We start from the raw sequence: 13776 nt of genomic DNA, 5'->3' as shown, positions 1-13776 counted from the left end.
CAAGATCTTGTATTGATGATGGGAGAGTCAGGCTGCTGAGTAAAGTCTTCTCCAGCACATCCCAAAGATTCTCAGTGGGGTGAAGGTCTGGACTCTGGTTCAGGGAGCATGAGACATCATTTTCACACATGGATTGTCCACCACACGTCAAGAAGAAAAGAAAGAAATACAAAAATCCATTGTTGTAAAACCTGATCATTCAGTATATTCAGGTAGTGAGCTGACCTCATTTAGGCACTAGGCATGATGGGAGCATCACTTCATCCTCCTCTCTTCTTACCCTGATGCCCCATCACTCTGGAACAGGGTAAATCTGGACTCATCAGACCACATGACCTTTTTCCATCGTTCCAGAGTCCAATCTTTATGCTCTCTAGCAAATTGAAGCCTTTTTTCTGATTAGCCTCACTGATAAGTGGTTTTCTTAAGGCTCCACAGCTGTTTAGTCCCGATCCCTTGAGTTCTCTTCACATTGTGTGTGGAAATACTCTTACTTTCACTATTAAACAAAGCTGTGAGTTCTACTGTTGATTTTTTATGATTTGATTTCACCAAACGTTTAAATGATCTCTGATCACAATCTTTCAAGATTTTTTTCCAACAACATTTCCTTGAAGATGATGCTTCACCACTATCCTTCCAGGTTTTAATAATGTGTTGGACAGTTCTTAACACAGTTTCAGCAGCTTCATCAATCTCCTTAGTTGTTTTCTTTGCTTGATGCAGAACAATAATTTGTCTCTTCTGAAACAGAGTCACATCTTTTCCACAACCACAGAATATGTCTTCTGACATGGTTGTTTCAGAAACAAGAAGCTCCTCACTACCATGAAGTAATTATCCACTGCAAGGCTCTGACCTATTTGCTTAGTTAAATCCAGGTGGTAAAAAAGCAGCACAATAGAAAATTAAACAAGTAAACAAACTTTTATGCGAAGCTATAATAAATAATTGGTTAAACTACCTTTGTGATAATAATAAACTGATAGAGGATGAATTTCTTCTCCGTCAGAACGTCTATGGACGTCCTACTAATTGTTAACGACAGAAACATCATCCGTCCTGTCAGCAGCCCCTCATTCACTTTCACCACCGGTCCAGTGATGATTAACAGAACTCAACTTGTCAGTGTGACTGCGTCAGCTTTTCACACTCAACATTTTACTGACTTTTCAGTCAGTGTTATAAACCCTGACAGGCCTCGTCTCAGCAGGACTTTGACGACAGTTGTGCAATCGTTTGACTGCTTTGCCATGAAGTGTACATGGCGAGACTAAAGACTGATTAGGAGAGAACATTTAGCACAAAAAACAAGGTCATGACATGGTGATACTCACTGACTTAGGACAATCCTTGACCTGTTGCATGTTGTAGGCAATATAATGCAAATTAGCACTGTTGGTTAATCGGCTGATTATTTTCTCCATTAATTGATTAGTTGTTCGGTCTATAAAATGCCAGAAAATAGTGAAAAATGTTGATCGCTGTTTTCCTAAAACCCAAGATAACCAAAATCCCTTAAATCTTCATCACAACTATAGTGTGGTCTATACTGCAGCAGTGCTGTAGCTGTGTCTGTATCTGGGGGTTAGTCGGGGGTTATAGCATGAAACCATTAACCTTGACATCTTGATATGTGAAACTAGAACGGTCTCACACATTCTTTCAAGATTTTCATCACCCTCTCTAATTGTGTTGCTGCAGACTGTTGTGGCTGATGTGGTTCCACCATCGTGTCTAACATCAGCCGTGAATGTGAGGTAAGGTCAGCCCAGCTCGTGTCACTGGGGAGGAACAGGCCGTGGCATGAGCAGGCTCGTGTGCTGGGTCTCTGGGTGGATATTGTTACCACGATGAAAGCTTTGCAAGGTGGCTGTAGAAACCACACAAAATCAGGCAGTTACCACAAAAAAGGCTCTTGAGCTTCTAGCTCTGAAGTGTATCTATTTGCCTGCCTGTCTTGTCAGTCTATAGCTTGTTTATAGATTGTTTGTTTCATGTCTACTAATCATAATCATATGCCTGGCTTTCCTGTCTGCAGGACTACCTGCTCACCTGCCTGCCTTGCCATCTTAAGTCTGTCAGCAAGCTCTAATCCACAGGATTCCTTCTGCCGAAGCTCCACCTGGATTTCTTCCCTAAACCCAGTCTGAACATCAAGCCAGCCACCACCTTACCTTTCCTGCTGGTATTCTAAACAAAAACTCGTTTTTCTACCTTATCTGCTTATCCAAGCACTTCATCCTGCTAGCAACCACCCTGCCAGCCTCCTTGTCATTTTGACGGGGTCCCATGGAGGTCACAGGAGAAGACATGGTCATCATAGTTCCCGACATCAGCGGCAGTCAAGCCGTCAAGCATCCCAGAGTCTCAGCTTCCCAATGCCACAAAGCTGCTCAGCATCCAGGCCTCTTGGTTGCCCAGTGCCAAAAATTTGCCACCAGTCCTGTTCAATCGACAACTACTCCTGGTTCCCAGGTGGTGACCCAGCTGAGACCTGGTCCCGGCTGGCAGTTGGCAGCAGCCTGGCAAACACCTGTTCCTGCTCAGCAGCAGTCTTTTGTTTAAGAGTTGCAGCAGTCTTCTGACCCTGAGCTTCAGCTGTCACTTGTTTCTGGGCTCCAGCAATCTGCCAAACCTGAACTACAGCAGTCACCGGTTCCTGAGTTTCAGCAATTTACTGAGCCTGAGCTGCAGACACCAGTTCCTTTGCTGTAGTTGTCCTCGGTTCCTGTGCTGCAGCAGTTTCTCTGTCTCCACTAACCTCTGGTTCTGCATTCTAGTCTTGTTGATGGCTTCCAGAGTAGTTCTGCCAATCTGTTCTGCCGTTGACCTCCAGAGCAGCTCCACTCATTGGTCGTGCTGTGTGGTCATCCTCCTGCCCATCTTCCAGAGCTGGCAACCCTTCAGCCCTGCCTCCTGGTCGCCCTCCAGACCTGCACCATCCATCATGCTTGACCCCAAGTCGTCCACCTGACGTCCTCTTGTTCCATCCCTGTCAAGCACCCATGTCGTCAGCCTGGGGTCACCTGCTTTGCCATGGTCTGATCCTCAGGCCGTCTACCCGAAATCAGCCCTCCATTCTTCAGCTCAGGCCTCTTGCCCATCAGGCAGCTCTCATCTCCGGTAGTCCCTCTGCCAAGCCTCCACCTGGATTTCTTCCCCAAACACCTCCAGCCCCAAACTCCAGCTGGCTGCCATCTCACCATTCCTGCCAATATTGTAAATAAAAGACTTATACAAAAACATCTTAAGAAAGATTGCAGGGTTTCAGCAATCCTTGAAGAACAATTTTTTCTTCCTCTGGATGAAAAGAGTTCCTAATGGAACACTTAGTCTCACAAAAAGCCCTTGTCATACATTTTCTTCAAAAACGAGTTGTTCAGAGGCAAATGGTAGAACCTCAGCCCTTCAGGAAGAACCCTTTTGGAGCCTTCATTTCGAAGGGTGTTTGCAAAAATGTGACAGATGAAAGGAGAACAGTATGGTGCAGTGGTACTGAACACTTTGTGTTTATTTCAGTGTGTGAGCTGATTTCGCCGGAGGCCTGAGCACAGCGAGCGCAGTCAGTCCAACAGAAGCTGAGGAAAAGACAGATTTAATGCACTTTTAATTGAACCATTATGTGTTGGACCGTTGGGGCAGCCTGAGTGAGGCCCTCACATCTATATTAGCAGTGCAGTACCTATCAATATTACTGTGCCGATTAAGGACATTAAACTCTGTAATTGCACTAATTGGAGTTATTTGTAAAATAAATAGGACGGAGCTGCCATTAAAATGCCCCAGGAGCCTGTTGTGTGAGATGGATTTGATAAAGCGGCTGCCTCTGTGTTTCTCCCTTGTTTTCCAGCTCTCTATAAATGATCCAGAAAATGTCCTAATGAAGAATACAGGTGGGAAAGTCATTACGTATCCTGGGGGTCTCACTACCACTTCATGTAGGGAGAAGTGCTCTATCTGCGGGTGACCTGGAGAGAAAACATTCCCAGCTAATAAGCACTCTCAGAGCAAGCAGCATGGCTGACTGAAGCCTAACTAACCCTTGTAGAAATTTGATTTCTAACCCCCCATCCTCCTCCTCCTCCCTTGGAGCCTGTGTGTAAATGAGGCAGTCTGTAAATGAAGCAAGTCGCTGGGCATTATTCTATTATGTACACCTGATTATAGAGACTTAAAGCACAAGAAGATAACAGACCTACCTCACAGTGCCGATGATCAAGCACGTCTCTCAGAGAGCTTACCTATATTTAGAAACATGAGAGAAAATCTTTTATTTTCAATTCTTCTCGGTTAAAGCCACTGACTGAAATAATGTTATTAGACCTGTTGCCAATATGACGTAGCCCCAACATTAAAAACATGTATATTAGGGTGATTTTTCCTGACAGAACTGGCTTATAAGCTGAAAAGGAAGAAGGGAAATGAAGATGGGTCAATATATGTTGCACTGAGAACTGGGACAAATCATGTCCTACCAAACAAACAAAAAGAACCTTGAAAAATTATTAATACCAATTATTTGAATTCTTTAAGGATTTTTATATATACGAAATATATGGATGTCAACTCCATAAGACATTAGTTCTGTCAGATTTTTCATCTGTCTATATTTAATAAAAAATATAATCACTAGGAGGTTCGCCGGTTACAAGGTTTAATAGCCAAGAGTTTGACGTACTTCCTGCAGCAGTTTACCTTACCTATCTTCTACACTGCTATTGTCAAGTCCATCCTCACCTCCTCCATCACCAGCTGGTATGCTGCTGCCACTGCCAGGGACAAGGCCAGACAGCAGCACGTTATTCGCTCTGCCGAGAGCGCGATCGGCTGTAATCTTCAGGACCTGTACGCCTCCAGGACCCTGAGGTGGGCACGTAAGATTGTAGGTGACCCCTCCCATTGTGGACACAAACTTTTTGAGACACGCCCCTCTGGCAGGAAGCTGCAGTCTTCATGCCATAAGAGCTGTTTCTTCCCATCTGCAACTGTCCTCATCAACACGGCCCGTGACCCCCACTGACACTGCCCCCCACTCCACACCCATTTTTTGGCTTCTAAAGGGGAACATGCAAGAAAAAGTTTGGGAACCACTGCATTAATGTAATTTTCAGTCATTTTCAGTCTATTTTGCACATTGCAATGTCTTCCTATTATGTGAACTTGCATGTTACAAATCAAACCTTTTGGACATAAAACTGCACAGCTTCTTCATCTATTTACAGTCACACTTTTAAATATTGTTTCTACTATTATTTATGCTGGTTTTAGTACTATGTTTGTTTGCACCAACAAGCCGAAGCAAATTCAAAAGTGAAAAAGTACTTGGCAATAAAACAGTTTCTGATTTTGATTTTAAATATATTTTCCAGCATAACTGAAGAGTAAAAGTTGAAACCCCCCTCAAAACATGATTTCGTCCCTGTTTTCAAGACTGAGTATACAGCATGTGACTTAGTAAACTTTACTATTTTTAAATTTTTAAGAATTAACATTGCTGTTCATCATTGCAAAAATCCCCATATCAACAAGTCATTATGTCTGTTTTTGGGTCCGTAGTCAGTTTTTTCTTCAAACAGGTATAGAAAAATCTGCCAGTAAAGTTTGATTTTTTCAGCCTGTTTCTAATACAAATTTGCTTTCTTTTAAAGTGCAGCCACCAGAGGCAAAAAGCTAATGTGACACAACATCATCATCACTAAGTGACTTCAGCATGATGATGTTAAATGTCATATTTTGCTACTTTTTAGCACCAGACATTTTTATAACACGTAAAAGCTTCAAAATCAAAAAGCATTTACTGATGCATTTAACGTCGTAGAAGAAAATGTGAAAATCTCTTCAGCTCGTGTTAAACTTAAACTTATTTCAGGCAGATAACCAAAAACCCATCCAAAAAAAAACAAAAAAAAAAAACACTGACTTTAAGACGAGAGAACTGGATGTGTTAATATTCTAACTCTTTTTCCAGTGTTTCAGCTCTCATTCCTGCAGCACTCCATCACCACCACTACTGTTCTTGACCCAGTACAGCTCTCCTTTTTTTTTGTTCTTTTGCAGATTGCAACCAACCCCTCACTTCACCCTCCGCTTCCCAGGCCTGTAGGAGAACCTAAGTTGGTCTTGACATTTAATACAACACAACTTGACACATTTAAACACAGCTGTATAAAAACTAAAGCAGGCGATTATTTCAGTGTCCATGTGTTTAAAAAAAAAAAAAAAAAGTCTTGCTTAAGTGGTTAGATTGTGTTCAAAATGTAAAACATTTGCTTCTGCATCATTTTAAACCCCAGAAGGGTCACTACAGTTCTTCTATTTTTATCATTTATTTACAGAGTAACTCCGCTGAGGCAGCCACCCTGCCCCAACTCTAATGAAGATAATAAAATATAATACATCATAAAAATATTTTAGTAATTTTAAATCCTAAAACCAATTATTCTGCACACGTCAGCACTGACATAAATGATTTTCTACTTTCCTAAGAACAAAATCCCACATAAAGAAAATATTGGTAATGTCAGAATCTCAGTAAAAACTGCATAAGTCAGCTTTAAGAAGACATCTTTCTTAAGAATGGTTGGTGAATGCAGGCCATCAGGTCTTCTGTGGAACCCGCGCTCTTTATAGACGAAAGCACAGTCATTCTTATTTTCAGGTCATTTACACTTTAATGAAAACATTCTTATGAATATTACACTCCATATTCTGCTAATAAATCCCCTAAATCTTCCACACCGCACATTTAAAAAAGACAGACTGACAGATTGCTGCATTGAATCAGGAAAATGACATTTATGTTAAGAAAATTGATTTATATAAGAGACAGGTTGAAATAACCTCACTGGACTGCCAGATTTTCTGTTATTTTACTTGGACTCACTAATATACAAGAATAACTAAAAGGAAACTAAAAATAGTGATATTTCATAATGCAGAAAAAGTTTAGCAAGTGAACCATCAGTTTAAAGAAGGCTGTGAGATATGGTCAAAAGTTATGAAAAATGTTAGTAATTGAACGTTGAGTTCACAATAGTTCAAATTTGGATGATATTGGCAGCTGTAACGGGCTGTTTCGCTTCCAACTGCAACAATGTAGCGAGATGATTTACTCTGATCATCCATCTCACTGATTTCCTCTGCACAGCGATGGCAGCTGAGGCTCCGGAGCATTTAGAGCTATGAAGCAAACACAGAAATCTGATGGTCAGGTCATAAAACTATAGTGTGTTACATTATCCAGGAGACTCTTGTGTTTCTGTGTTGAGCAACAATAATCTATCACTCGTTCCTCAGAATTAGGAGGGAGCTTTGGATTTTTACCCTTCAATTTTGCTGAAAAATACATTTTAAAAGATCAAAACTCTTGGCTAGACAGTCGACAAAATGTTCTGTATTTTCGTTTTGCAGCATAATGAGCAGACATTTTAATTTTAAAGTGTCTCAGAGTTCTCTTAATGTTAATCAAAACACACAAACCATAATTCTTATTTAACTTTGATTTAGAAGGACTACAGATTTGAGACACATCTAATAGAAATATTATTTCATGAATTTGTCTAAAAATTTCTGCCTTTTTTAAACCAGGAAATGAGACAGGGGTCCTTAGGGAAGAGCAAACCCTTTTTATGCCTGATTAAATCATGTTTTTATAAAAATCTGATTAAGCTGATGGAAATCTGGGACACAACTTTAAAGGGCCAACATTTTCATAAAATATCAAATTTAAAACAAAGATGATTATAATAGCACATTTTATACCTCTGTAATCAGCAGGTATTGTTAGTTTTAGATTTTAAAGTCTTATAACGCATTTATTAGTTGTTTGAAGTTGTGAATTCTTGTCTTGGACAAGCGTGTTTTCTGGCACAGGGCAAGTTTAGACATTAAAAAAAAATAAAGCAAACCATAACATTTCATAAATCCTTAAAGGATAAATTTTCTTCAAAAAATTGGAATTAGAGTGTTGTTATTAATAATTGTAAAGTTTTTTTTGTAGGACATGATTCATCCCAATTCTCAAGAATGGGTGCATAACCAAATAATCGTAACACTGTTTCCTGATGTTAAAAGCTTTTATTTAAAGCACAAATTTAAGAGCAGTTCTACAAATTGTTCATTGTGATGTCATGACCACAGTTCATGATTAATAAGCAAGCATTAAAAAAATAAGTCTCTTCATACTCTGTTACATAATGAAAATGATCACTTGTTCTTGGAAAAATGGCTTCAAACATGACATGACTGTGTACATCTGTTTGTTGTCCAGTCAGAACAGACATAATATGGTCTGTACTGCTCAGACACAATCCTGTGTATGGATCATATTGTTTAATAAGAACTGAAATATGTATGAGACTCTCAAATATGGCAAGTTGAAATAAAATGTCAGATTTCTAATTTTACTGATACTTTGATTATTACTGAATTATTTATTTGGTCAAGAGCTTTTACATTTGAGACGGTGACCAAATATTTCACTGACTTTTTGATGTAAAATGTAATAAAATCTTGATTCATGCATGGAGATATGTTACACCACATTTTTCAACTAAGCTCCGCCCACATCTAACCTGTAAGCCGAGCACAGAGAAAAACAGAAACACAGAAATGTCACAGTAGCTGATTTAGAAAATGTTTTCAGGCACTTTAAATGAAACCATGCTTATATTCCTCAAAGCAAGGGATCGAAACAGATCCATACAATAACCAGTGCTCTGAACTCTAATGAATATCTGCCAATAACAGTCGGGGTGTCCCAAACAAAAACTTCTGTTAATGGACCAACAGGCTATAATGGCTGCAATGTTATCCTTCAGGGCAAATGCACTTGTCAAAATACGTCCACTAAAAGTGCTTGCTTTTGCCACTGACAGACTGATTGTTATTCTAAGTGTCAGACAGCGTTATGGAAAGGATCTCTGCAGAGGAAGACCTTTTCAGACAAGTCCTTTCTGACAGGGATCTGGATAGGGCTGCACAATTAATCGAAATTTGATCAAAATATGGCTTTACAATTTTCTGCAGGAGATGCAATATTTGTTAAAGGCTAAATGTGTGTGAAAAACATTTAAATAATGAATTCTGTGAGGCAGAGATGCCCTGTCCTAAAAGCACCTTCATTTGGTACAGATTCCTGCAAAAAAAAAATCACAAAATCGTCATTTTAACATGTTTTTCGATCAAAATAAGAACAATGATGTAAAAATGATCATTACCTCTAATGTTACAAATCATATCACAACTGCAGTATCAGTCAGAATAATCACAATTTGATATTTTTTCAAAACTGTTCTGCCCTAGACCTGAAGCTGTTACAGTTCTGTCTTCACAGCCACCAAACCCCATTGAGAAAAACAGTAATTTTACCTCGAAGAATACAGGAGTTGTTGGTCAACTGTTTCCTTGATCAGTTAGTTTGTTTAAGTTATTGTGCGACTTTAGTGATTTAACATGTTAGTTCAGATCGGAACAAACCCCTTTAGGTGATCTACTGGACCAGTCTGAAACATTTTGTACCTATTAGGCATTTAGACCCCAAATTCTCTAAACTAAATAGGGCACAGGTTTAAAAATTCCAGAATCACCCTTTAGTCATATTTTTTAGTTAAGCCCTGTAAGGGGGATGAGCATCTGTGGCTGAAAAAAAAAATCTGTGACACCAGTGTGCTCTAAAACTATTTTAACACTCTATGCTGTACAGGACAAGGCACTGAATATTTAGAATATTTAGAATATTTAGGATTTTTCAGGATTTCAGACACTTTGGTTTGTGTGAGAACTGATTTGAGGTGTCATGTGGTTATTCCCACCATGACTTCACTGATGTCCCACAGTTTACTGGCCACTTCCTGGTCCGTGGCCTTGTCCAGCAGAGTCTGAGGCTTACAGTCAGCGAAGCACTGTCCTTGCACGCCGTCCACATCTGGGCTGCAGGCCAGATACACTGAGGTCTGAGCTCCCTCCTCGGGGCTCTTGAACAGGCCCCAGGAGAGCAGGTTGAACAAGGGCTTAGCCAGCACCGGGACGTGGACGTGCCTCCCCAGATTAGTCCTCACGATGCCCGGGGTCAGAGCGTTTGCTGTCACCCCGCTGGCCTCCAGGCGACGGGCCAGCTCGCAGGTGAACAGCAGGTTGGCCAGTTTGCTGCGGCTGTAAGCGAAGGCCTTGTCGTAGCTCTGCTCGCTGTTCAGGTCCTCGAAGTTGATGTCGCCGTGCTTGTAGAGTTTGGAGGAGACCACCACAATCCGGCTGGGGGCGGATTGCTTCAGCAGGTCCAGCAGCAGGTGGGTGAGCAGGAAGTGGCCCAGGTGGTTCACCCCGAACTGCATCTCGAAGCCGTCCTCTGTTTTGGTGTAAGGACACTGGTAGACACCGGCGTTGTTGATCAGAACGTCCAGCCGAGGCTCCTCCTGTTCAGACGCACACAGGAGAGAATATCAAACACACCTACAGACAGTAGGGCTGAGCAATATAAAGATATTATATCAATATCATGGTGTGAGATTAGATATTGTCTTAGATTTTGAATGTTGTTACATTGTGATATGGCATAAGTGCTGTGCCTTCCTGGTTTTAAATGTTGCATTACTGTAAAGTGATGTAATTTTCTGGCTGCTCTATTATTTACCTGTACTCACTTAGGTCATTATATCCATATTACAGTTTATTATTTATCAAAAATATCATTGCGATAAAAACGCAGCATTTGTCATCCCTACAATATTGTAATATACATAAATATTTTTATATTTGATTTTGTTGAAGTCGCACAACCTTACTATAAAACTGTCATGTATTTGAGAATTTAGTTTTTACACACACACACACACATATATATATAAAATGTGTATATCAAGATATATATCGTATATCCCAGAATAGCCCATAATATCGCCCAGCTCTAACAGACAGTGCTTTTATTTGAACAATAAGTGCTGTAAAAGACTTGCTATGACCTCTTGAGGTGTCTGTGAAAGGTCGAGAGCTTAAGATTTAGTGTAAAATCTGCATTTAAAAACATGCAGCAGCAGCAGGGGTCATCCTATATTCAGCCTGGTCAATTATCTCATTCTGCATTTTTGCAATTAACATAATCACTTAAAAATTTTAAAAATGCACGTCTTTGGCTCTGATGCAGCCTCATCTCTCCGTCTGTAGTCATCATTCTGCGGTTTAACTCCATGTCCCACCCACAACACTATCTGATTGATTAGACACCATGAGTAACAGCCAGTCAACACTGACAGTTGCAGAGCTACAGACAGGCAGTCATGTACTTTATTCTGAGAGCTCCCTGAACTTTTTTGTTTAAAAATAACGTTGAAAAGTTCTATTTTAATTAAAAATATGCTTAAAAGCATTTCAGTTTTACTAGTGTTATATATTTATACTTTTATTATTTTATGCTCTATTTTGTTTATCTGTTTATTAAAGGAGCAATATGTAGTCAGTGTGAGTGGGAAAATTAGTGCAGCAGTCCAAATAGCAATTAGGGTCCATAGAATGTATAGAATAATAGTAATCCTGCTTAATATACGATCTTTGGTTGAGGTGAGTTGTGTGGGAGTGCAGGAGGTGCATAAAGTGACAAGAACAAGCGACGATGAGTCCTTCACTGTAAACTGATCAGCTGTTTGTAAGTGTTAGTTGTCTGTCAATGAAAAGTTCAGCCTGTTATCCTGAAAACATAAAAGCACACTGCTCTGTAATAACACACTCTGCATGATGAATTATGCAGCTGCCTGTCTCACTGCTGACAAACTCCATCAACATTTTTGTCAATTTAAAAGTTATACACATCTACACCTTCAACGAGATTATTAATGATTTCTTGTGACTCATAAACAGATGATAACTCAATCGGTGAAAATTGAGCATTAAATTGAACTCTGATTAATGTGAAACAGACATACAAAACAGTTATTCTGGTCCAAAATGGAAATTTCAAAGGTGGAGCGCTTTTACAAACAATGTTGCAGATTAAACATATGTTTACAGTTATTTCAGCAAAATTTTGTGTTGGACTTCATGTTATTCTAGAGATTTTCTCAAGTGGCTTAAATAGACTATCACATCTTCACAGCTACTCTTGTTATAACACTTTTTTTTCTTTTAATATCTATGCAAGTACTGTACTTAAGTACAAATTTGTCACACTCATATTTGAGTCTCTACACTATTGTACTTTTTAATTCATTATAATTATTTGACAGTTTTAGTTACTGGTTAGTTTGCTTACAGGTTAAGATTTTTTGCATACACAGGAGTAAATAAGATGTGTATTTTTATAAATGAAACTACCAAACAGTATACAAGTATGTCTGAGCTGATTAGTCGATTGTAATCAAGAAAATTAATCGCCAACTGTTTAGGTGGTCTAAAAAAGTTTTTATCATACAAATGCAAATACATTTTCCTGATTATACTTGCATACTCTGAGCATTTTTACATCATGGTATAGTAAAATTAAGGATCTGAACAGCCTACTTCCTCTGCCACTGATTATTAGAATAGGAAAAAATAAAAGCTTACTTTCCACCAGACACAAATATTGCTGTAGTAAATTAACTTTAAGTATTCAGTGATGTATAATTAAGTGAGTTAACGCTTGATTTTTAAGAATTCACAAACTTGTTACAATAACAGGCAGGTTATATGTTCACAATGTTAAGTTCCGTTATTCTTCAGTAATGAGAGCTCCATTAAAAATCTGCCTGTATTAGAAATTATACACCTCTATTGATTTGTCAAGGAAGACCCGTGGTTCAAAGGGACTTAAGTAATTCAGTGTATAATGTTCTTCAATTCGGCATTAATCAACTCCACTGACCAGCCCCCATTTTACTAAAATATCTAGTTATACATCTGTTTGAGACTAGCTTTGCATCTCATGTTTACTTGAAGATAGTAGGAGTGACTGGCTTATAAAGTTAAAATCGGGCCTAAGCCTACTTAAACATGTGATATTAGTGAAACCGAATGTATTCCAAATGTTATCGCTTTAAGCAGAAAATAATTTCGTGGAGTACATGATTGGATTTTAGGAGAAACGAGTTCCCCTTATTAAAAATGAACAATATTTGACTGAAGTTTGGCTTGACGTTCTTTGTAAACAACCACGCATTTGAGCTGTGTGGAAAGCAAACTTGGCCTCATAACTGAAAGCACTCTACACTATCTACCTTTATTATGTCCTGACAGAAAGTGCGTACAGATGTGAGCGAGCTGAGATCCAGCTGTTTGACGACCAGCTGTGTACTGTCTGCACCGGTCTCCTGTCGGATCTCCCGGGCCGCCTCCTCGGCCCTGCTCAGGTCCCGGCAGGCCATGATCACCCGGCCCTGGAGCTTCACGATGCCGGCTGCTGTGGCTCTGCCTATCCCGCTGTTAGCTCCGGTCACTATCACCGTCTTTCCATTCATCATTGTGCTTCATTAAACATATACTGTTCAGAGTTCAAAAGCTAACTAGCGTTAGCTTCGTGACTGTGTACAACATAGAAATACTTCATTACCCAGAATTCACAGCGGGCGATAGTTGCCTTTGTGAAACTCGTAAAAGTGGCTTTTCAACAATTAAACTTGAATTTGTTAAATAATAACAACGCAATTCTACAAGTGGCTGTTGTTTTACTATCCTTTGTGCTGCAATTGTATAATCTGCACGTTATAATGGAGGGTATTTATTTAGTTAGCCGTGTAATCGTATTTTCTGTCATTATTCAAAACAAACTCATGACACAGTGGGGGAGACTTGGGACAGTTGCAACCC

The 13776-nt window shown here is 39.5% G+C and overlaps 1 protein-coding gene across 2 annotated transcripts; it reads right to left on the bottom strand.

The window, feature by feature from the left end:
* Positions 1-9732: 9732 nt before the first annotated feature.
* LOC146311345 (retinol dehydrogenase 14-like) lies at positions 9733-13505 on the bottom strand. Of its 2 annotated transcripts, none has more exons than XM_084742464.1 (2): positions 13188-13505; positions 9733-10415 (listed from the first exon to the last, which is right to left on the bottom strand). In XM_084742464.1, the coding sequence occupies exons 1-2, from the start codon at positions 13428-13430 to the stop codon at positions 9798-9800; spliced, it is 861 nt and encodes a 286-aa protein (XP_084598590.1). In that variant the 5' UTR covers positions 13431-13505; the 3' UTR covers positions 9733-9797. The 2 variants fall into 2 exon arrangements, with proteins under 2 accessions (XP_084598590.1, XP_084598591.1); XM_084742465.1 differs by having other exon boundaries at positions 13218-13505.
* Between the last annotated feature and the right edge of the window lie 271 nt (positions 13506-13776).

This window comes from Lutjanus erythropterus, chromosome 18, assembly GCF_056507025.1.
Source record: "Lutjanus erythropterus isolate fLutEry1 chromosome 18, fLutEry1.hap2, whole genome shotgun sequence".
Lineage (NCBI taxonomy): Eukaryota > Metazoa > Chordata > Actinopteri > Lutjaniformes > Lutjanidae > Lutjanus > Lutjanus erythropterus.
The sequence above is the reverse complement of the archived record's forward strand: the minus strand, read 5'-3'. Positions and strand labels throughout refer to the sequence as shown.

What these genes read in the sequence shown, in the direction of transcription:
- LOC146311345 (XM_084742464.1), bottom strand. Translation starts at nt 13,430, where the DNA reads ATGATGAATGGAAAGACGGTGATAGTGACCGGAGCTAACAGCGGGATA. An exon ending in TCTGTCAGGACATAATAAAG is followed by an intron (nt 10,416 to 13,187) that starts GTAGATAGTGTA and finishes GCGTCTGAACAG; the next exon opens with GAGGAGCCTCGGCTGGACGT.